This window comes from Lissotriton helveticus, chromosome 2_1 (genome assembly GCF_964261635.1).
Source record: "Lissotriton helveticus chromosome 2_1, aLisHel1.1, whole genome shotgun sequence".
NCBI classification, from domain to species: Eukaryota; Metazoa; Chordata; class Amphibia; order Caudata; family Salamandridae; genus Lissotriton; species Lissotriton helveticus.
Genome location: NC_136059.1, coordinates 826,778,623 through 826,802,403, shown reverse-complemented (window position 1 = coordinate 826,802,403; position 23,781 = coordinate 826,778,623). Strand labels below are relative to the sequence as shown.

Genomic DNA, 23,781 nt, shown 5'->3' with positions numbered 1-23,781 from the left:
CGTCCTCTGTGCTGAATACTCGAGAAAGTGATGTTGGTAGTCGCTCCGCCGGTGATCATTCCGACCTGGCTGGCCAAGGAACAGTCCCAGAATACTGGACTGCTTGAAAAGTAAAGATGCACCACAGTGCTGGTGATCAAGTTACTGTATTTGCCATGAGACTGCCTGACGAGAGGAGTAGTTTGTGACCGGCATGTGGATCTCCAGCGTGTACGCCATGGTTCCTCACGGCAGTCTGTTTTCGTGATCATCAGCACTGTGGTGCATCTTTACTTTTCATCCAGGGAAGATATGAAATAAATAAAGGCGTCAAGAGCTTTATTCAGACTATATGCTGTCCTCGCTATAATGCCAGACAGGGGGTTTACCTATGCCTCTTATAAGCACTATTGTATGCACATAAATCAACAATATAGAGAAAACCACATGAATTAGTAAACTCTGACAATAATGTCATTTGCATTTAAGCTTTTATGCATTCAAAATATTTAGAAAAAACAAGGAAAGATACATCGTCAACTGAACTTTGAGCAAACATGAATTATTGCTAGGGAAAAGAAAACAAAGCATTGTGTACAAAAAATAAACCTCAAACAAATGAGTGCAAATGAATTCACAAATAGTGCAAAGCTATTTACATATTCACAAGTGTAACAGTATCATGCAGTCATATGAAACAATATGAAAGAAATTTGTGACTTGTGTGTTCAATCACAATTCCTGTTGCTAACTATTTATCAAGGACCATTTTCCTTAAGCGTAGGAATCCAAAAATGAATTCAGACAAGACAGTGACATTTTGTCACAACTAGCTTTTTTTGCCGACGCGTTTCGAAATCCAAAGAGAAATCGTTGGATTCTCATCAGGGCGTGGAAATGTATCCGCCGATACTGTTTGGGGAAAGAAAGAAGGGGAGGCGAGTTTAGAAGGCTGAGCCTTTCATCATGCATTAAAAAGTCTTTTCCCAAGTGAATGCACCCGAGGGTGCAACATACCTCATATGACCAATAATAGTTGGTCACCAGACGTTATTTCAAAAATCCAACCGAGTCATCAGACACTGTGGTAGTCAAACCTGCAAGGAAGTGACATGGCTAAAGTAAGTGGCTGCCATGCGTGACGTAACTTAATGAACAAAGAGGAAGGTATACCAAGGCTACAGTTACCTTCGATTCCATTGAGCGGAGGACTCGTGGTCAAGGTGCTGAATAACAATGATACTCTGTCCCTTGAAAATGCTGCAAACATCAAAGAGATGTGTATATTAGAAAACACGTCGCGTGTATGCATTTAAATTTAAACCCCGAGTTAACTGGACACGCTTACTTTATGGTTGAATCGCTGGGAGTGGATGCAGGAAGAATCCAATGCGTTAAGCCCTCATAGCGTTTTAGACTTGCTTGAAGGGGAAGCAACAAAGTTGCACAAAGTCAGCTTGATTCCTGAATAAATGACGGAATAAGCGTTAATGAGAGACCCACGGCGTGGGCAGAGGCATATGAATGCGCGCTGAGAGTGGAGGGGCAAAAAACGGGACTCACCATGCGTGCTTGATTTGCCGCGGCTTAACGCATTGGATTCTTCCTGCATCCACTCCCAGCGATTCAACCATAAAGTAAGCGTGTCCAGTTAACTCGGGGTTTAAATTTAAATGCATACACGCGACGTGTTTTCTAATATACACATCTCTTTGATGTTTTGCAGCATTTTCAAGGGACAGAGTATCATTGTTATTCAGCACCTTGACCACGAGTCCTCCGCTCAATGGAATCGAAGGTAACTGTAGCCTTGGTATACCTTCCTCTTTGTTCATTAAGTTACGTCACGCATGGCAGCCACTTACTTTAGCCATGTCACTTCCTTGCAGGTTTGACTACCACAGTGTCTGATGACTCGGTTGGATTTTTGAAATAACGTCTGGTGACCAACTATTATTGGTCATATGAGGTATGTTGCACCCTCGGGTGCATTCACTTGGGAAAAGACTTTTTAATGCATGATGAAAGGCTCAGCCTTCTAAACTCGCCTCCCCTTCTTTCTTTCCCCAAACAGTATCGGCGGATACATTTCCACGCCCTGATGAGAATCCAACGATTTCTCTTTGGATTTCGAAACGCGTCGGCAAAAAAAGCTAGTTGTGACAAAATGTCACTGTCTTGTCTGAATTCATTTTTGGATTCCTACGCTTAAGGAAAATGGTCCTTGATAAATAGTTAGCAACAGGAATTGTGATTGAACACACAAGTCACAAATTTCTTTCATATTGTTTCATATGACTGCATGATACTGTTACACTTGTGAATATGTAAATAGCTTTGCACTATTTGTGAATTCATTTGCACTCATTTGTTTGAGGTTTATTTTTTGTACACAATGCTTTGTTTTCTTTTCCCTAGCAATAATTCATGTTTGCTCAAAGTTCAGTTGACGATGTATCTTTCCTTGTTTTTTCTAAATATTTTGAATGCATAAAAGCTTAAATGCAAATGACATTATTGTCAGAGTTTACTAATTCATGTGGTTTTCTCTATATTGTTGATTTATGTGCATACAATAGTGCTTATAAGAGGCATAGGTAAACCCCCTGTCTGGCATTAATAGGCCCTACCTACCCTCTTTCCCACAGGGCCAAACCCCCCCTTTTTCGTCCTCGCTATAATGGCAGCATCATCTGCATAGGTAAGCAGAGGAATATAACGGGTGCCTTCTCTCGGGAAACCCACCTTTTTATGCAGTAAATTCACTTCTAGGCCATTTATGTAAATAAGAAATAACAAAAGGGGCCAAGAGACATCCTTGGGGAACACCTTCAGTCAAAACTATAGAAACACACACTCCCCTCCAGGACCATACCGTATCCTGAATGTGGTGTTCCAGTGCAGTCTCCGGAAGAGTGTAACCAGAGGTTCTTCCACCCCATATTGCCCATCACATCACAGAATTTGGCACGGTTGACAGTCTTGAAAGCACTGGACAAGTGCATGAACGATAGATGTGAAGAGCCCTTCATGGACTTGGTATATCTACTAATAATGAGTGGGAGATTTAGACAATGCTTACCCATGCCCAGGCCCTGTATGAAGCCATATTGGACCTCCGAAAGAATATGGTTTGTGGTGGTCCATCCTTCTAGGCATGCTAAAGGCTCCTTTCCCAACTTCTTAGCTGGGGCATCTATTAGGGAAATCGGCCTATAGCTCTTCGGGTCCCCTCTGTCCCATTTTTTAAGGATTGGCACCACAGTACCTTATTTCGGAGATGGAGTAAATGGGCCAATGCTGGTATAAATCAGGATTTTCTTTGAGCAGCTCCACTGGGACTCCATCTCGACCTGTAGCTTTCCTGCATTTGCCTTGTCTAATATCAACCTTGACTTCCTTGACTGACATGGACTGGCTTAATTGGAAAGCTGATTGCCTTCCATTTCCCGTAGTCGGTTCCTCCTCTCATGTGGTGCAAACTATTTATTGGAGGGGTTAAAAATACGAGAAAAACGTGCCTGCCATTTTAGAATACTTCAATTAAAGCAGAGATGTCCAGTTTAGGACTAAAGGTGCCGTATTTATGCCAGATTTTCAGGGCCATCAAAAACTATGTAAATAAATACCATTAATATTTGCTGGATGCAAAAGTCTTTTGTGTGGGTATCCTTTAAATCTGCTATGGGATTTGCCTCCGAACTAAACTGGACAACCCTGACATTAAGCATCAACTCTTAGGAATGATTCAGATGATAACAAACAAAGGCATCACAGGAAGAGATATATTACCAATCTTACGGCGAGACGTCAATCTGTGCAGGCCCACTACTAACCTGCAACAGTACACCTCACATGGACGACACCTGTGCAGTAGTGCGGCATGGAAACCATGGACCTTGGTGCAAAATAAGGAAATGACCCATTTGGCTGCTGTCTGGGTGGTAAAACACAGCAATTATCGTAGCTCAAAGGGCCCTGGGGCCACTGCATCTGCTGCACCAGTGTTAGCTATGCCCCTGCACGTGTTATTCACCCAAGATCCACATTCCAATATAAGAACTTTTAATGCCTCAAACATTTTTGGGGACTTCCATACACACACAGCGCCACTGTCTCAAACCTGCACCTTTGCATATACCGGGGTGTTACCACTGCTTCCTCATCAGCAGTTAAGACAAAACGTAGTGATCAATCAGCATGTAAATGCTTTCGCATATTTATAAGCAATTTAAGGTTGGAAGATGTGAATGTCTAGAGGTATACTGGAATTAAGTGTCCAAAACTACCTGTGTGCAGTGGCACGGCGAGGAGCAAAATGATGCAATGGAATATCGTCCAGGCTAAATATCAGTGGCTTAAGTTGATTTAAGCTTACCTTTTTTAATCAAACGCTATACACCTTTTAGCAAACTGTTAACTATTAAATCAGAGTACTACAACATGTTAACAAAGTGAAGTTGTTTTTAACCAAACAAAATGTAAATCCCAATTTGTATGTGTGCTCAAATACTGAAGATTGGCTCCCAGATAAACTCGTGCCAGAGAAAACAAATGACCTTTTGTCTGATGGCAAAAACTACTTGGCTTCCTATCAGAGGATTTGTATCTAAGGAAGGGTCTCTCGGATCACTCAGCGAAGATACTACTTCTCATCCGTTACCATGGAAATCTACATATACTGTCAAGCCATGGCCACTCGAAGAGTTCCTCTGTATCGAGGAGGTGCGGCTTCAGCCTTTGATCTTCAGTCGGGAATTTTGACGAGCAGGTCTGTCCTCCTTACAACAGTTCTAAGATGTATGTAAAGTTATAGAAAAACTATTTAAAGAGAATAAAAACATTGAGAAATAAAAATTTCCTGTTACAAATTATGATGATGAAGCAAAAATTGCTCCAGTTCGGCATCATAAGACAAAATGCAATTCAACAATCCCTAAGAAAGGTGTACTCTTATGCTACAAAGTAAAATGAACAGCAAGTAGCCCTTCTCTAAGAAAATCAAAGAAAAAAAGGAAAGCAAGGGAGGCAGAAGAAAGGGAAATCCTGTGTCATTCTACCGTTTTCAAAAAATTGAATGGAAACTTTTTGAAAGGTGAACGTTGAGCAAAATGCATTTGGTGTTTTTTTGTGATATTACAGCACAGCAAGCAAATCTGCTGTCCCTCAACCATGAGGTGTTCATCATCTGGCCTTCAGCGGACTTCTGCCGAATCCTGACCAACAAGGGGAACAGCAGATTAGAAGTACAGGGCCCCCAATATCCCTGGAGTACCTGTGCTGGCACTGGAACACCAATGCCAATGGGCACATGCCTCGCGGATCATCTATCTCACATGCTAAGCAATGTTGTGCAAGACAACATACGGAAGCCACTCATAACTAAACATGAATGCACACATCAGAAAAAGCATTTATAAGAAACGACAAATCGCCACTACTGACACCCCTTTTGAGTTTGTCTGGGGTACATTAGCTTGCATTACTGTAAGCAGTGGGGGGTCTTGAAGCAGCAGGATTTCCAAACATTAACACTGTTTATCACTTACTGTTAACAATAAAGCACGTCAGCACATTAGAATAAATCACACCAGCTGAAATCTATCTACCAGGGCCGGCTTTAGGGCAGTGCAAGTGGTGCAGCCGCACTTGGTGCTGACCTGGAGAGGGGGCACTGATCTCAAGGACAGGGTCCTGAGTTTAGGATTCATTTACAATTTAAAAGCACCTGCTGCAGAGTTATTTGCACATCCAGATTTCAGGCAGCAATAAAAATGTTAGGATAACTCTTGTGATGAATGTTCCTGATAGAGAGAGCGAGAGAGAGAGAGATAAGTTTTGTCTAGTGGAGGTTATGACTCGCCATAAAGTAGCACAGAGGGTTAATATGCCTGCTGCAAACAACAGATCTGTATCTTATGTGAATAGCTGAGTGGATTTGTAAAGCCAACCATTACCAGTGCTTTCAAACATTGAATAGTATGTGAGAGAGGAGCTATGGCTAGATGAGGGACACTTTTACTGGGCAGTAGTGAGGGAATGCAAGGAAGAGGTCACAGGGAGGAGGGGCACCAAAATAGATTGTTGCACCAGGCATCCCCAGCGCTAAAGCCGGCCCTGCTATCTACACATCCTCCCGGTCACCATTGCCCGATTGCAATGTGTTCAGATTGCCCAAGCGCTGATCAATGTCTGTGTTTCTAAATTTAATTTAAGGTAAGACCAAAAAACAGGACCTCTTCACTGAACCAACACACCAGTACATTTTGCAGTGCACGTCTCAAAGGTTTAAACTCATAGTCCTTGCACTTTAAAATACAGAATGGTGGTCATGAAGTTTCATCCAAGCTCGACGTTTTACAACAGTTTTTGACAATCCAATCCAGCAGTGAACTGTTTTATGGGATTGGGGAAGATTACAGGGGAACAGTCTGAACTCCTTTGTGCTTCCATTGAGTTAACTCGAATAAAGCTACTACAAAGATATCTCGTGGACTCTCCATGGTGCAGTCCAAGTTTTTGACTCCAGAGGCCAAGAGCAAGTAAGGTCTGGACCCTCAAAACATGGCTCGGCTAAGAGGATTTCAACTGTAACCGGCACTCAAGAAATAACTTGTTCATATTTTGGAGAATGGCGCATTATGTCCGAGTAGCACAGCTTTGGTCCCCTGTGAATGCAAACTCATAGCCTTGTTACCAACTGATTAAGCAAATACCACCCCATTTACAATAAACACATCGAAAAATGTCATACATAATCCTGAAAATGTATTTTAAAACCTGGGTCGTATTGGCTCTTTGTGACTGTATTATCACTTTGTAACTTCTCTACAGGTAAATAAACAATGTGTCTGTTAAATTGTGTTTACTAAGGAATGCGGATTAATCAATGTATCTTTCATCTTAAAATCTACACTGAAAATGTCCACATTTTATCAATGTTGTTCACATACTTGAGAAGGGAAAGATGCCAAAAACGTGAGCAGGAGTAAATAAAAGGTTAGCTATTTCACGATATCTGTGACAAAACCCCAAAATGTAACAAATGTAAAACCCACACTATATAATATAATATAATCCACATTTGTAAAGCGCACAATCACCCGTAAGGGTCTCTAGGCGCTGGGGGCCGTCGGGGAGATTAAGCAAGCTATTGCCCAGAGTCCCATGGTGCTGGGCTAACCTGCCGCCGGAGCCGGGGATCGAACCGTGATCCCCAGATTCCAGCGTCAGTCGCCCTGGCCGCGGCGCCACACCTCTCCCTCTATCAGTTATTAGGAGTTGCAAGGACCTCAACTGAAGACAACTTTTCCACAAACATACCAACCTCATTCAGCTCTTTTCAAAGGATATCGAGCTCCCTCAAGAACTGATCCATGACAATTTATACTTAGTTTAGCCAGAAAGAAATCAAAGATACTGTGGGATTATTGCGACATTACTGAACACCAGTGCCAGGTTACCATAGTCACACCTGGACTGGAGGCAATTACTAAATTGTACCATGCACAGAAAGAAGAGTGGGAGTTTAAAGATTAATGAGTCAGGTTGGAAAAGAGAACACTGTTTTGATCCAGGCAACGCAGCCTACTCCCGCCAGTTTATTGGGTCTTGGTCTTCTTGCCGTTGCCATCCAATGTGACCTACTTGGTCTTCTTGCCGTTGCCATCCAATGTGACCTACTGTAGGCTCCTTCCCTCCTCCCGCACCTGTGATACTGTCAGCATTGTGCATCTATAGCTATTGTGCCACCTGTTGTTGGGAGTATAGTTGAGGCCTTGGCTATGTCAGGAGGATGTCTCCAGAGCACCATGGGAAGTGGAGCTGTGCGGCCTGGCTCGATGTGGCCGAAAAGCCTTGAAGAGTGTGCGGAAGACCTAGAGTGTCTACAATGCAGGGATCTCTTGCAGCACGCTGTGTGTCTGGCTAGTGTCCTAAAGGCTGTGGCACCACTTTTGTGCGGCGAAGACCAGGGCAATCTCCTGCCATCTCCGACTGCGGCCTTTTCTTGTTGTTGTGGTACCCAGACATCAGCACTGCTTCATCCCTCTGCCACTGCGCTATCTGCCTAGACATCCCACGTGTCACAGACAGCTAGATGACGGTGGCAACAAGGTATGAAATATACAACTTTAATGTCAATATGTGCCAAACGCTGAGAGCTACAGGACATTACGGTCTGGTGTTTCCATCTGCTGAATTCTATATTCTCTTTCGTTTATTAGAAGTTAATACTGTTTGTACTGTTGCAGCACTGCCATGAAATTCACGACTTCTACTAGTATACTCATAATTCACATTTTAATTTGATTAACCCTCTTTATTTTCACCAGATTTCTTTTAGGATTTATTTCGAACTAGTGCTCCCAACGTTTCAGTTTGTCATAATTTTCTGAAATAATTAATTCTACTAATAAGCTTCGGTTTAAAGCACTATGTAAACTCCTTAAAATATACAACTAAACAATCTGATACATGTTATTACCGTGCTTGCTTCAACTTACTGTGGAGCGCTTCTGACGCAGCCTGGAATATCCCTGGAGCATCTTAAAGATGAGCCAACATGCCAAAGATGCAACAGCCGTACCAGGGGCCAGACTGGGCATTCTGCCACTGGCATTTCCTGGATGGCAGCTTTCAGAGCAGGATGGCCCGGCATAACCCAGCAATGCCCCCGCATATCCAATCTAGTTGTGGCCTTCTGCAGCGTGCGGCTTGTTTTAACTTCTTTGCAGGGCTGGTTTTGGTTTCCAGCCCGGCCAGGCTAAATCAAGATTTTCTCTCCATGTTAAAACGGATTGAATGAGCCAGAAGATATTAGTGGGATCCTGAGATGCTCCACGACCTGATGTTTTCTCGAGACCAATCGTCCTGAACCTGGTTCTTGCCATTTTAGAGGTGCCCAAGAGCACACTACGGCCGGACTGCACTTCAAGCAGCGCCGCAATCATGAAGACTCCCACTGCAGCTCATTTCGAGATCTCTACTGTAAGTAGACATCTGATTTTCTCTAGCATATTTTCAATATGCTCTGCACTTCGAAAGCACGTCTCAAAGAATGTATCACTTTGCTTCTGCACAGACAGGAGAGAATATTCTCAAGCAAGGTTTTGCAATTTTCAAAAGTCCAGGGCACTGCTCTGAAAATGCTAGCGGCGAGGCCACTTTACAGTGACATGCAAATAATATGAGTTGCCACCGAGGGTGCCAAACACATCGGGGCACCACGGCTGCCACTGCAAGCATAAAATGTGGCATCCTTGGAGGCTGGCAAGCTGGACAAAATATTTCGGACAGGGTGCCTGGCATCCCTGGGAAAATGTAAGTAAATCTGGTTTCCTGTGCCCTAACGTCCAAGCAGCTGTCTGGAAGCCCACCGATGACGAAAGAAAACGCCATTCCTCCCCATCCCTACAGAGCAGGGTCAAACCTTTAATGCAAGGGTTAGTGACACTGGCTGTTGTGCGCACAACGTCAGATCCGGGGCTACTGAATGCACGGCACTGTTCTGCTGAGCACAAACCTCTCTGGACACTCGTGAGTGCATTCAATATATTTAAGGGGGTGCCCCATTCAGCAATGTATACTGGAAGATAATCGCATACAGCTTCGAATTAACAACTGTCTATGACGGACCAAAGCTCCGATGACGGTGGGAGTGGGTTTGGTATCTGTGCCCTAGTCGTCGAAGGAAGGAAACTTGTCATTGAGTGATGTTTGAATTGTTAAATATAGCAACATTCTGCGTTCAGTGGGGCCTACTGGCCTCTGTGTCCCGGTGCCACTGCTCCTGCTGCACCATTGGCAGTTGCCATGTTCGGGGTTCTACTCTTCTGCATGTCACGTGTGTCGGGCCCCTGCAGCACTCTAGGGCGGGGCCTGCCTGGCATGTGATGCTGCTCCTACTGTACCGCCTGGAATGCGGGTTGCCATAGGAATGTAAGGTCCGTATCCAAACAGCCACCGTTCCTCGGCCAGTTTTTCAGGGATGTGCACCACCCTGCGCCTCAACCCCTCCACCTCTGTGTGCACGTGCTTGCAAGGGGCATGGGCACGCATGCAGCCCCCCCCCCCCTACAGCCGGGCCCGCAGCAGCCGCTCATCTGGTTCGCATTTGCAGACTCTGAAGTAAACCTGCATGAAGTGGCAGCAGCAGAACACTGCTTCTGATTCATTCACCAGCGCAGTAAAACGCTCAGTTTTCGTTCACAGAATCCCCAGGGGGGGCTAAAAAGCACCACGTCCAGGGTGAAAAGTGATTCTGACGGCGCGTCTCGCCCCCAAATATAAACCCCTCCACCCCCAGACACCCACGTGCCGGACTCGAGTTCCGCTGAACGATCCGACGCCTTTCTTGAACTTGCCATGTTTACTCAAAAGGTCATGAAAGGAACCTTTTGTTTCTCCGCCCCCAGTTATTTTACAGACCTAAATTAAGCCGGCGCCCTCACCTCTGCTCTCAATTGACTGTATGGGAACACTGTAAAGAAAATAAAGGAGAAAAAAAATCACACCCAGCTGCTGATGAATGCGCGTGTATTTGTTGGCGCTAGTCCAGCGCCTCCACACGGAGAGAGCAAGGGACTTCAGTGCTCTGCAGAAGCCGTCTCCGCCGGCCCCCCCGCCCCAACCGCTCCACGACCCCCCACCCCCTTCATATTCAGAGGGGCTTCGGGTGGCGAAAAAGAAAACAGGCAGCAGAGAACTCAATTCCAGAATAATTACGCCTGGCTTCTGTCCGCCTGCGAGTCACGGCTTCCTATTTTCACTCACCCCCGGCCTTGCCTCAGAAAAGTGAGCAGGCCTCTGAAGCCACAGCATGTTTGAAGGCAGCGAGCTTCTTCACCCGAACCGCCCAGTTACTGCAGACAGCAAGCGTCTTCAGCCACCAGGCTACAGCAGGCAACAAGCCTCCTCAGCTGTTACTGGCAACAAGTGTCTTTAGCCACCAGGCTATCAAATGTAGCACAATCTTTGGTCATTAGGTTGCCACAGGCAACAAGGTCTTCAGGTACCAGGATGCTAAAGTTAGCAAATCGAAACAGATACCAGATTATCTGGAGGAACTCCAGGCTACTAAAGTTAACAGATAGTAAACAGATACCAGATTATTGGGAGGAACAAAGCACCTCCCTATATCCGCTGACAGGGCAGGTATGGTGACTTCAGGCAGCAGGATTCATAAACACCAGAATAGAACAGGGCATAGGTTTCTACTGCTGTCGAGCTGTTTCGGCTATTAATCATCTTCAGGTCATCCGGCTTTCACAAGTAGCATGAGTACAAAGTCACAAGCATCCCGTAAACTTCTAGTCACAAATATATTAGCAAGCGTACTCAGTGGCCAGGTGACTGCAAGAAGCAGGTTTCTGCAGCTAGCAGGACACGTGAGGACATCAGACTTCCCCAGATACCAAGCTACTACAGGCAGCAACTGTCTACAGGCATAAGGCTGTTACAGACAACCGACTGCTAGTCACCAGTTTATTCTTGGCACTGCAGCTAAGAGAAGGTTACAGGCTATAGTCATAGGACCAGTGGAGGCAGCAGAGATCCATTTTCACAGGCCTGTTGCAGGTCTCCAGCTCTATCAGACAGCAAGCTGGTACAAGCAGCACATGTCTTCAATCACTACAGGCACCAAGCTTGTCACCACACGACTACGAGCAGCAGAGTGTTACAGGCAACATGCGGCTTCTACAGGCAGCAGACGTGTATGATTACAGGCGAATACAGGCATTCATCTAAGATCATAAGCAGTTTCCAGGCTTCTAGCGACAGTGATTGAATAAACTTCCATGGACTTCAAGCGTTAAAAGAGACTTCACTCTACAGGCGCAGACGGAGCCTGTGGCCACTGGGCTAGCTTCTTTCGTGCCATGTGGTTGCAACAGCAGCAGACTCCTGCCCTATAGGAGCACAAGCAGCGCTGTCAACGCGAGGGGCTGTCCCGGTGCCAAAAGAAAACCAAAGCCCTGCTCCCAGCCCTCTCTCTGCCAGAGACCGCTTTTTTTTCCTTTTCCTCTGAATGGTTACTCTGTAAAACGAGCTCAGATCGTGAAGACATTTCTCTCCAAGCCAGAAAAGTACAACGAAGGATGGAGACGACTTTGCTGCAACCGGATTTCGCAACCTCACGACCGACAGAATATAAAGTGTTTCCAATCCTACCTTCTTTTGACTCCTCAGCCTCGGAACCCATCGTGGCAACGCGAGCCGCAGGAGACGGGGGCACAGCTGGCTTGCACTCAGAGGGAGCGAGTCCGTCTGTCAGGCGGAAAAGGGGAAGAGGGCTGGGCCCGAGAGAAGAAAGTTCTGCAAAACTCCGCCAATGGCGCCGCCTGCCCGCGTCGGCCCCGCCCCCGGAGACGCATCTGAGCACCCGCCTGCAGAGCGGGGACCAGGCACACCTCCACAGACAGACAACCGTCCGGCCGGCCGGCCTCGCTCAGCCGAGCCTGCCCAGCACACTGCCGCACTGTGCGCGCCAACGCGGGGTTATATCCTCGCCACACACTTCCACCCTTTAGGGTGGAGCGTACGTGTGCTGCGCCGTGCGGCACTGACGAGGTGGAAAAAATTCTGTTATACTTATTATACAACAGGCAGCAGCCGACGTTTGTTTGTCACTCCCTATTCTACTTGACAGAACACTGATTTTGTTTGGTCATAGCTGAGCCTTGCGTGCATATAACAGACTAAGTACATGACATTTGAGCAACACACAGATCACAAAGTGCAAGGTTACGGGCTTTAATAATGCTCACAGCTCTCACTGGGGGTAAAGGGGTGGGAGGTTAGATCCAGGTCATTTTCCCGCTGTGCGCTGACGGTTCATGACGAGCTCAGCTCGTCATGTCATGAGCGTACGAGAGGCGTACCTCATGAGCTCGTCATGAGCGTTGAAGGGGTTAAGTGGGTTTAAAAAACTGGGGCGTCTTTCAAAGAGGCGTGATCGATATAATTAAGGTCGTGACTTAAATACAAGCTAAAATATGTGCTTACCACAGTGTGCTGCCTCACTGGTATTTTGCTGCTTCTGTCATCGCATCCAGACATATAATACAAGTAACATTGCACCTACAACAAGTCAGAGCTATAGGCTTTGTCAATGATCATAGTGCGCGCACAATGTGACATTCATTCCTCCGCACATTCTTGTCACCCTTCCATCCTGCTGTGCCCAAGAACTCTCAGACTCCGTATATGTTGTTCAAGGGCGTAGCCTTTTCTTTATTCACATCAATCAGGGTACATCACCACAGTTCATTACGATAGTAAACTTATCTTCCTGGTATAAATCAAGTTATTCGCAGCTTCACAGTTTATCAACATGTGTCAGGCAGGAAGAACTTTTAGACATGACATTGCACTTGATCGTTAACCTGGCCGTACACTTGAACTTGGCCGTACTCTTGAGCTTGGCCGTACTCTTGAGCTTGGCCGTACTCTTGAACTTGGCCTACTCGGCCCATCCCGGGCCCACTCTGCTGCATCCATTGCACCAGCAGGCCCCAACGTGCACCAGCAGGCCCCAACGGACTACAGCCAGCAGTGGCACAACCTGAAATCCAGGGCACCGCATGCCGCACCTGCCCACCGAGGTACCTGAACACAGGCAGCCCTCCCCCCCCCACCAATATTCTACTCCAGTCCATCCGTGTTGGGTTAGGGCAGTAGAGTCCAGGACCACCAGCAGGCCAGTCCCCACCCCGCCCTCTTCATACATGGAAACTACACCCTCATGGGTCTTCACAAGTGGAAACTACCCCCTGATGGGGTCCATCCAGTAGCAGAAACACCATTCTTTATTGTTAACTGTCAGCGCTCCGCCACTCCTACTCCACGAAGCCTTGCTCTTCTGCCAGGTGGGTGGGTGTTTGACAACGCTCCTGCAGCCACGGAAAGGTCCGAGAGGACAAAGAGGCCGAACCACTGGGACGCATCCTTAAATACTCTATTCTGCCAGGATTCCATACGTAGCCTGTTGACGTCCCCTCCGCCCCTCCTTTATCCATCTACTTCCCTGCCCCCGGAGGAATCTCAGCCACGCGGCACGACTAAGGGCGCCCCTCCCCTAGTTGCGGGGGGAGCGCCTGTTCATAGTGCGTGCACAACGTGACATTAATTCCTCCCCACATTCTTGTCACCCTTCCATCCGGCTGTGCCCAAGAACTCTCAGACTCAGTATATGTTGTTCAAGAGCGTAACTTTTTCTTTATTCACATCAATCAGGGTACTTCACCACAGTTCATTACAATAGTAAACTTATCTTCCTGGTATATATCAAGTTAATCACAGCTTCACAGTTTATCAACATCAACGTGTGCCAGGCAGTAAGAACTTTTAGACATGACATTGCACTTGATCGTTAACTTGGCTGTACTTTGGCCTTGGCCGTACACTTGAACTAGGCCGTACTCTTATACTTGGCCTACTCGGCCCACCCAGCGCCCACTTTGCTGCGTCCATTGCACCAGCAGGCCCCAACAGACTACTGCCAGCAGTGGCACAACTTGAAATCCAGGGCACTGCATACCGCACCTGCCCACCGGGGTACCTGAACACAGGCAGGCCCCCTCCAATATTCTACTCCAGTCCATCTGTGTTGGGTTAGGGCAGTAGAGTCCAGGACCACCAGCAGGCCAGTCTCCTTCCCGCCTACCCTCTTCACACATGGAAACTACCCCCTCATGGGGTCCATCCAGTAGCTGAAACACCATTTTTTATTGTTAACTGTCAGCGCTCTGCCCTGCGGCCGCGGAAAGGTCAGAGAGGACAAAGAGGCCGAACCACTGGGACGCATCCTTAAATACTCTACTTTGCCACGATTCCATGCGTAGCCTGTTGATGTCCCCTCCGCCCCTCCTTTATCCATCTACTTCCCTGCCCCCGGAGTAATCTCAGCCACGCAGCGCGACTAATGGCGCCCCTTCCTCTAGTGGCAGGGGGGGCCGCCTGTTCATTTGTTGCATAAGATAAATAAGCAACAACTATGACTTTGTTGTATATAATATTGAAAATGCCTCAGTTCTGAAATTAGGAGAGTGTGAAAGTACTATAACGAGTCTTTTTGAAGTTACATCAAAGGCTTTGAAGGGTGGTGCTGCTGCAGAATTAAGATATATTCTTTTCATCGTGAGAGTGAGGGGCAAAACAGAGAGCCCAATAGGTGCCCTTCTCACTACTTGCATTTTTAGAAATGCTGGTGCTGAGCACCAGCAGGACCAGGCCACTTAAAGCCCTGGTTAGATCCCATAATCAAATATATAAACAATGTCCAAGATGGCAGACGGGTAAGAAGCTCCGGCCTGGAGCTCCCGGTCTAGGGATCGCCTCTTTGGTGAAATATACCAGAAAATTGACCTTTTCGACTCCACCAACCCTCGGGATCGGTTGGCATCAACACAGCGAATCTCCAGTGCTGCTTAGCATCTGTCCCCGACTGTGACAAAGCTAAGTGACGAATTGAAGAGCAGCTACTACCGCAACCCTAATAGTCGCCCTGCTGGAAGAAAACGGCTTCGCCAAGGCGGCGCACCAAAGTCGAATCCCACTGCACCGAGAGCAATTTTAACCCTGCAGCTGGTTATGGAGAGCGACGGATATCGGAGACTGGATATCCCCACTAAAAACAACCAGAATGGCGGCCACTGTCCATGATGCGAGGGGACGACACTGAGGCAACGGGTGTCCTCTCTTCTTGCTGCTTGATCAGAACAGGAGAACCTACCTCCTCTACAGGAGCTGCCGGTCCTGGGCAGGAGCTCAGTGATTGCTTACAGCCGAGAACGGAGGTGAGCGATTGATGTTCCGCCGCAGATAGTCAATGGTGATCTTGCCGTTGCCAGCGAGCATTGTTTAGGCACCCTGACCCTAAGATGGCATCCATTTGTGAGTCTTGTCGCCTGGACAAATGTTTCAGATTCGGTGCCTGTTGTTTATTGCGATTGATCTGTTGCTGGGCCATTCTCTCTAACACCGCTTTTTCTCATGGGTGCTGAGCCGGTTTCCAAGATGGCGCCTGTGCTTTAATAACTTGGAGTGTTTTATGAGTGATATGATTGTAACTGTTTCGCGGCGGTCACTGGCCATTGCGGATGCTTTGATTGCTCATGGGAAGGTGCGCTTCGTTGGAATGACTGATTTCTCCTCCACAGCGTTCTTTGTGGGATGGATGCCTGGCACCTGTGACTCTTTTCTTGGCGCTTTCAATCAGGGATGTGGCCATCAGGTGGTGCTCCAGGCTGGGAGACTCATATACACTGCCAGTTTCTTGGTAGACTAGCCTGCAGAGTTTTTGCCATACCCCTGAAACATGGGCTGGGGTCTGCATGCTCCTCACACCGAGTGATCTGCGTCCAGCTGGGGAGAGATAAGTACCGGATACCTGGAGGTTGAGGCAGGCGGCGTTCCCCAATACCACCTGAGCCTGGTGTGGCTGATGGAACTTTGATGATGCCCCCTGGCAGAAACTTTATAGGTTATACTGACCAAGGTACCAGAGCAACATGGCCGATGCCCGGTGGAGCTGTATTGGCAGCTATAGAGGAGATTGACACTGGTTTCACCCCCTTAGCCATCACCTACCCAGCCAGACATTGGACATTGTTTTTCCTCGTCTCTCCACTGTCTCCTTTCCTTTCCCTCCCCTGCCCTCTCCCTCAATGATCCTGCGGATGACTCCCCTTTCCAGCCCCACATAACCTTATTTGTTTTTCTCCTACACCTCTGCCGCAAACCCTCACCCTCCACCCTCCCTCATGCTCCAGATAACTCGTATATGTTTTTATTTTATGCTATGGTAACAAATGTAACTCTGTGCAACTTGTTCTCATGGAAAGCGCTCTGATACCTCTGGGTCTAGCAAGCGCTATATAAAACTTTTCAAATAAAATTACAAACACCTTGAGTGATATAATTGCCAATATCAAACCATATAAGATCGAAAAGGCGATGAGTCACTTGCTCTTCAGATTATTAATTGATTCATCGTACATTTTACGATAAACGTACAAATATTTTCTTATTACTAAGATCATACACAGAAAAAGCAGGCTGTAATCCTATCTTTTTGTGGTAGGAAACACCCTGTAGAATGTTGTTTTTGTTTCCAACTGGATTCGGCTTGGAGCAGGATTCATCCAATCCTCCAATAAGCATAGCTGGCAAGTTTCGCAGGTACATGCATTTGACTAGTTGGACCAGTCTGGGTTTTTTCTTAAAAGTATGGGTCTTGTAGAGCCCTGGGAAAGGTAGCCCTGGTTTTATCCTTGGCTAAATAAGACTGCAAGTTCTAGAATGCTAAGAAAAACCCGGACTGGCCAAACTAGACCTGGGAAATGTGGCGGCTATGAACAACATATGCACATACCTAGGCAGCATTTCTTCTGTGACTTTACTACATGTGAGGATCCTTGGTTTCAAGTCTAGATACAGGTAAGTGAACACAACTCATACCTCAAAGTACAAACAATAAATCAATGCCCAGTCAAATATGCACTTTTATAACAAAAATAAGTATTTTAATTCTAACTCTACATATGCAAAGGAACAATAATATGCACAAGCATTAACATGGGGAAATCCTTTCTTCAGCTCCTGACTGGAGGCCGGCAGGGGTGCCATGTCCTCAGGGATCAGTCAGGGGCAGTTCTTTCGAGGTGCGGCGCCACAGCATGTCATTCGCAGCCTCGGTCTTTTCATCAGGTGAGGCCCCAAACTTCTTGGCAACATGTGTACCGGCAGCCCCTCCTGGAACACAGGGTTGTTGAGGTACTTGGTAATTTCTCTGCAGGCTCCTCTGGCACAGAGTCCTCCGGTGCAAATGCCTCCACCTCAGCGGTTACAATTCTCAGAGTTTTCTCCACAGAAACTTTACAAGTGGCCCCTTCTGACATATGGGGTAACTGTAGTGCAGCAATATAGGCTTAGCAAGACCCACACAGTGCTTAATACACAGCTCAGTCCACGGTGTCTGTCAACTGTCATACAGAGGTCACCAAACTGACACTGCACAATGGCAACAACTTGATTGGTGCACAACCATTCCCTCACATCTCACTCAGGGAGTTCTCACCTTAGGTCTCCCCCACCTAGACCTCGCTCCCTCCAACTCTCTCTTCGTCCTCACAGAGCATGCTCATCTTGGTGACCAGGCAGGCACTGGTGCTCCACGGCAGGTGGTCTTGGCTTTCCTGGGTGATGCCACTCACCCATTAGGGAGATAAGCCACAAGTCCTGGCTTCTGATAGAAGTATTGCAGAGCTCCCCCATCTAGCACAGCATGTCTGGCTGCTTGGCATATGAAAAAGGTTAGGGTTTCAGTCTCCCCTTATCGTAGTCCATTTCCAGACACCAAAATGTGAATTAGGGTCTGCGGCTTTGAAGTTTTGCATTGGGGTTCTGCTTTTTTTGAAGTGTACACTTCTATTTTCTTCTTTCTCCTTGAAAGTATGCCTGTCACATCAGGCAAGACTCAAAAGCTGATTGACCCACAACACAATTCATGGGAGTGACCAGAGTTCACACATCGATGTCAGCCACTGTGATTTGTGTATCAAAAGGTTAATGCCAGGCTCCGAGCCCTATTCTTTATGATTCTATTATCAACCCCATCTACTTTCCCGAGATGTGTCCAGGCCCCTTCCTTGTGATCTATCACTGAATCAAAGAGCAGGCTTTTGAAGTGTAAAAAGAGGGTCCCTTCCGTCAGTGTGTCCCACCCAGCTCACAGGGAAGCAGAAATACACAAATCTGTTGGGAGGGATTCCTCTCCTCCTCATGTATTCACCAAGCAGGCCTGGGCGTCTCATAATTGAACCATGGATCCTTCATGTAATATACCAATGCAGGCACACTTACTTAGTGTACATTCACAACACACTTACTGTCCAGCCCTGTTACCTCCAATACAAGTACACATGCAGTCAGTATACACATTCAGTCTGAACGCACTGTTCAGCACAGAAGCTTTTCTATAAAGTACCAGCACACACAAGCACCATGTGCACGCTGCACACCACTTCACCTTTTATGTATTGCACTTAACGCAAGCACACATACACAAGGCACATGCTTCCATTACGTACGCACTGCACAGCACCACATCTTTCATGTCATATACCTGCACTAATCCCATGTGTACTACACAGTACTGCTTTAGCCCTGTACTGTACCCTTTCTAGGCACACAAAAATCGACATGGAGTCACTACTCATGCACTGCGCAGCACTCCACGTCTACCGGATGTAGGCCAAGGGTGAGGTAAGCACACAGCAGTGAAACTTTTAAAAAAGGTGAGTGAGCCTGTAGGCCTCACTCCAGGGACATAGGGTAAAAAGGTCCTGTTCACTTCTGCTAAGCACTACACAGTATGCGGTCACCACTGCACTCAAGCTGCTTAACTCTCGGTGAAGGCAGTAACCTCCCACCATTATGAGGGTAGTGCTTTGGGAGCTCCTCCTGGTCAAACAAGACCACAGTCCATGAGACAAGCCTATGCCATGGTACATACACATCCGTGTTTACCAATGACACAAAAACAACATTAGGGAAACAGAAACAATACAATTGGGCACTCAGAGCAGGAGTACACGTCTTTAACCATGCAGGAGACTTTTCTGTTCCAATAATAGCCATTCATGTGGGACGATGATCATGGTCTAGTGCCCCTCAGTACTACATTCTGGACATTTACATAGTCAGCATTTTTGTATCCAAATGAGGCTAAGGGTGACTCCCACCTCTGTCAGGAGGCCATCTTACCCTTCCCTATGAGTTAAAGATTAGTAGTGAAGGGTTCACTCTTTAGGGTGGGTCTAACCAGGGAATGCTCCCTCACACATTAATCATGAGAGCTAGCTAGTTTGGGCAGGGGCACATGGCTGACCCAAAGACTGGAGGATAGCACCCACTTCTCTAACTAGATAAGGAACTGTCTGGCTTCTACCCACCCACAAGGTTGGTCTCCTATGGTGACACAAGCAAGCAATACCACTCAATTGTCTTAGTGTGTTTCCAGGGTTTCCGTTCCTCAACAACAGCACCATCACTGTGCTCTGGAATGGTGGCAACTAGACCATCGTACAGAAAATAGGCATCAGCAGGCAGGTCACCTCCAACCCGTGAACCAATCATGGTGGATGGGGCACCTTTCTGTCTGCCCCACTCAACCAAAGAAAAACATACCATTGTGGTAGTGAAGCCAAGCAAAAACGTATTGCAGCTGTCTTCAACTGAATTCCATCTCTCACACAGAACATCGATCATCAGCTGTTTCACTGTCAGTCGCCCATGCACAGAAACCTAACCAATCAAAAATGTACATGCAGTCGTGCCCTGTCCATGCACAGTTTGAATATTTCCTTTCTCTCAACTGTTAACTACAGTTACAGCTCCTGATATGAGCACATGTGGTTCTTTAACACGTGACCCACCACCAACACTATTCTTCCTACCTTAATTGGCATCTGTAAGTACTCCTTTTTCTTTGCTACAATGCCTACTACTTAGAAGTACCTATAAACAAACACTGGTAAATTCCATAGATTTAAGCACAGAGTTAGAAGCATTAGCAGATTAGAACAAGGCACACAGTGGTGAACTGACAGGAGTGAAAAGAGAGGGCTTTAGTTGTAGAATAGTGCCTCTTCAGTTCAATGTAAGGACTCAATTGGTGGCAGAAGGACACACTCAAACAGCCATCAGCAATAGGTGGGCAGTGCATACTCAACTAGGATGACCCAGTACACACTTGTCAAAATTTGAAGCCAATTGCTTCAAGAAGCTGAATGATGAAAGCCTGTGGCTTAACGGGGCAAGTCCAAAGCCCACTCTGTGTATATTGTTGGCAACATCTGTTTGATAGCAGTGCTGTAAAAGGCCAAACCTAAAGACATATGCTGACCTTCTGACCACACCATCTATCGCCCCATTTCTTGGCAGTTTTCCAATAGCAAGTTTGTTGAGTGCAGGTAAGAAGAAATCGTGTCAGGTCCTGGAACAAAACAATTAGTTTTACCCTGCCCAAGAGAGATTACACTCAGTTCATGGAACAGAATCGGTGCTGGTCACTTCCATTGATTAACTACTCTTGAGTGGTTTGCCACTGGGTTTTAACAGTGGGGGCTGCTCTTGTCCTTTTCAATCTATGTGCAGCTTTCAACACTGTCTCTATGTCCACTGGTAGACTTAGCTTTGTCAGCAGGTTCACCCTTGAACTTTTTGCTTTTATGGCCTCCTGGTTTTGACCTTGTTTTGTTAGTTTTAAAACTCTGGGCACTTTACCACTGCTATTCAGTGCTAAAGTGCACATTCTCTCCATGTAAATTGTGCTACTGGTTTGTTATTTCCATAATTGGCTTATTTGATTTATCACTAAGTCCCTAGTACAGTGCACAGGTGTGCCCAGGGTCTGTGCATCAAATGCTACTAGTGGGCCGGCAGCACTGATTGTGCCACCCACACAAGTAGCTTTTCAAAAGTGTCTCAGACCTGCCAATGCAGTGTCTGCGTGCAGTTTTCAACTGCCATGTAGACATGGAACCTTTCCTTTTCTTAAATGTAAGACACCCCTCAGGTAGGCCCAAAGTACCACTGTGGGAGGGGTGTAGTGTATGTGAAAGGTAGGACATATACTGGTGTGTGTTACATGTCCTGATAGTGAAATATTGTGCAGTACGTTTTTCACTATTGAAAGGCTATCTGTCCCATAGACTAACATTTTACAAGCCTAACTTTCCATTGGGACAAGATGGAGAAATAGTTTAGTATGCCTGAACTCAAGATTTAAAAATACATCTTTTAGTAGGGATGATTTTTATATTATGTGTTCGAAAATACCACTTTTAGAAAGCGAGTATTTTCTTGTCTAACTATTCTGTGTGGCACTGCCAGTTTATGTATTCCCCGCCTGGGTTCAGGGTGACAGGAGCAGGGGATGTTCATTTACAATAGACAGACACAAGGGGGAATAGAGGTGTGTTCTGCCTTTCCTGGGTGACTCATAGCCAGGCTGAAAAGACCTGGCTGCATTTAGAGAAGTGGGAGTAGTTGTCGATTGCAGCTGAATGGACTGTGGCTGCCTCTCACAAAGCTGTCTTTACCTCCTGTGGTGCACCTGGCGAATGCCAGGAAGAACTGGTTTATGTGTGCCAGCGGAACTTTGTATGTGCCAACTTCAAAGGAAAATGTGGTATAAATATTGGGGCCCTGACCTCATAACTTTAGATTACTGCTGGGCTAAGAAACCTGCCAGGAAGAAGAGTTGAAAGAGCTGTGAGGAAAGACTACCGCCTGGCTGTGTGCTTTGCTGGGTTGGCCTGCAGTTGCTGCTTTTGTCTCGGGCAGGGAAAGGACTAGACTGTTCTTTCGGCATTCTAAGTGTCTCCAAGGGCTTGATGTAGAGCTTTCTTCCTGTTGGAAGTCTCGGGGAAATAAAACACTTCAACTTCTTCTGTGTCCCGGCTTCTGGAACTGGATGTTTCAGCTGCCAAAGAGGAAAAATGTAACCCAACGCCATCAACGACGCTGCTGCCGGCTCCGTGACCTGAAGGTACCGCACAGGGCATTGCCGCACGGCAACCCTGGTCTCAACAATGCTGCCTTCCGCCGCCGCCACCGAGCCGCTGCTTGCACTGTGACCTGTGGGCACTACACTCCGCACAGTCTTGCTTCACACCGCTGCCTTGGTATCCCCGACGACACCGTAGCCAATGCAGCTGCCTGCACCGTGACCGGTGTACACTGCTTGTGGAGAACATGGAACACTGTCCTGCTTTGCACCGCAGCCCTGGTCTCACTGACAGCTCCACTCCAAGGTGACATCGGCACTGCTGCCTGCATCGTGGTTTGGGGGTACTGCTCGAAAGTTACACGATGCACCACCCTGTCCCATACCGCAGCCTTAGCCCACCGATGCCAGCGCTATTGACTCCAGCTCGTTAACTGATGCCGCTGCTTGCACCGCGACCTGTGGGCCCGCACAATGCATTACACAGTCTCACACTGCAGCCTTGGGTCTACCGACAACAGCGCTTCAGCAACAATGACACCACTGCTTGCACCGTGACCTGATAGGCCCGCAACGAGCACCACCCCACTTCAAACCCTCAGCCCTGGTCTCAACAACACCGATGGATGACCGGCACCAAGCCGCAGCCTACACCGCACGTTGCACCGCTTTGCTTTACAACACAGTCCTGATGCCTGCCGATGCTCCTCACTTCAAACTCACAGAGTTCTACTTGCAAGGCGTGTGGTCTCAACGGCCCGACGACTCCTGCACCAACTTCCGGAACAGGCGCCTGCTGACGCCGCTCCTCCGGAGCTCACCGCAAGGTCCAATGTGCTGCATCAAAGATACTATTTTATGGGTCTACCCGACACCGTGGTTGGCCCACAACACTGCAACCAGCTGACAGTGTTGAATGTGGCACGGAGACTGCGCTCCTAAAAGCTGCAGACGAGATACGGTCCACTATGGACAATGGAGGAGCCGCAATCTTAATACTCTTAGATTTGTCCGCAGCCTTCGACACGGTCGATCATGCCACCTTGATCGACCGTGTCGCAGCCATGGGGATAAAAGGCAAAGCTAAGGAGCTCCTCGCCTCATTTCTGTCCAACCGCTCACAAACTGTGAAGCTGGGCCAATACACCTCCCAGACCTTTTCTCTGCCTTGTGGTGTACCCCAGGGATCCTCGCTAAGCCCGACACTGTTTAATATATACGTGTCTGACTTGGCGAGGGTCATCAAATCCTACGGAATCCTCCTCACTACATACGCAGATGACACACAA

At 47.1% G+C, this 23,781-nt stretch overlaps 1 protein-coding gene across 3 annotated transcripts in view; it reads right to left on the bottom strand.

Moving 5' to 3' along the window:
• Window positions 1-23,781, bottom strand: part of TNFAIP8 (TNF alpha induced protein 8) — a 428,765-nt gene that overhangs the window by 87,320 nt on the left and 317,664 nt on the right. Inside the window, exon 1 of one of the 3 annotated variants that reach the window (XM_078675556.1) lies at window positions 12,151-12,454. The exons of the other annotated variants lie outside the window; for them this stretch is intronic. Within the exon in view, the coding sequence (XP_078531682.1) occupies window positions 12,151-12,181 (31 nt within the window). The 5' untranslated portion in view covers window positions 12,182-12,454. Of the gene's footprint in view, window positions 1-12,150; window positions 12,455-23,781 lie in introns of those variants that run through there. 3 annotated transcript variants of the gene reach the window in all.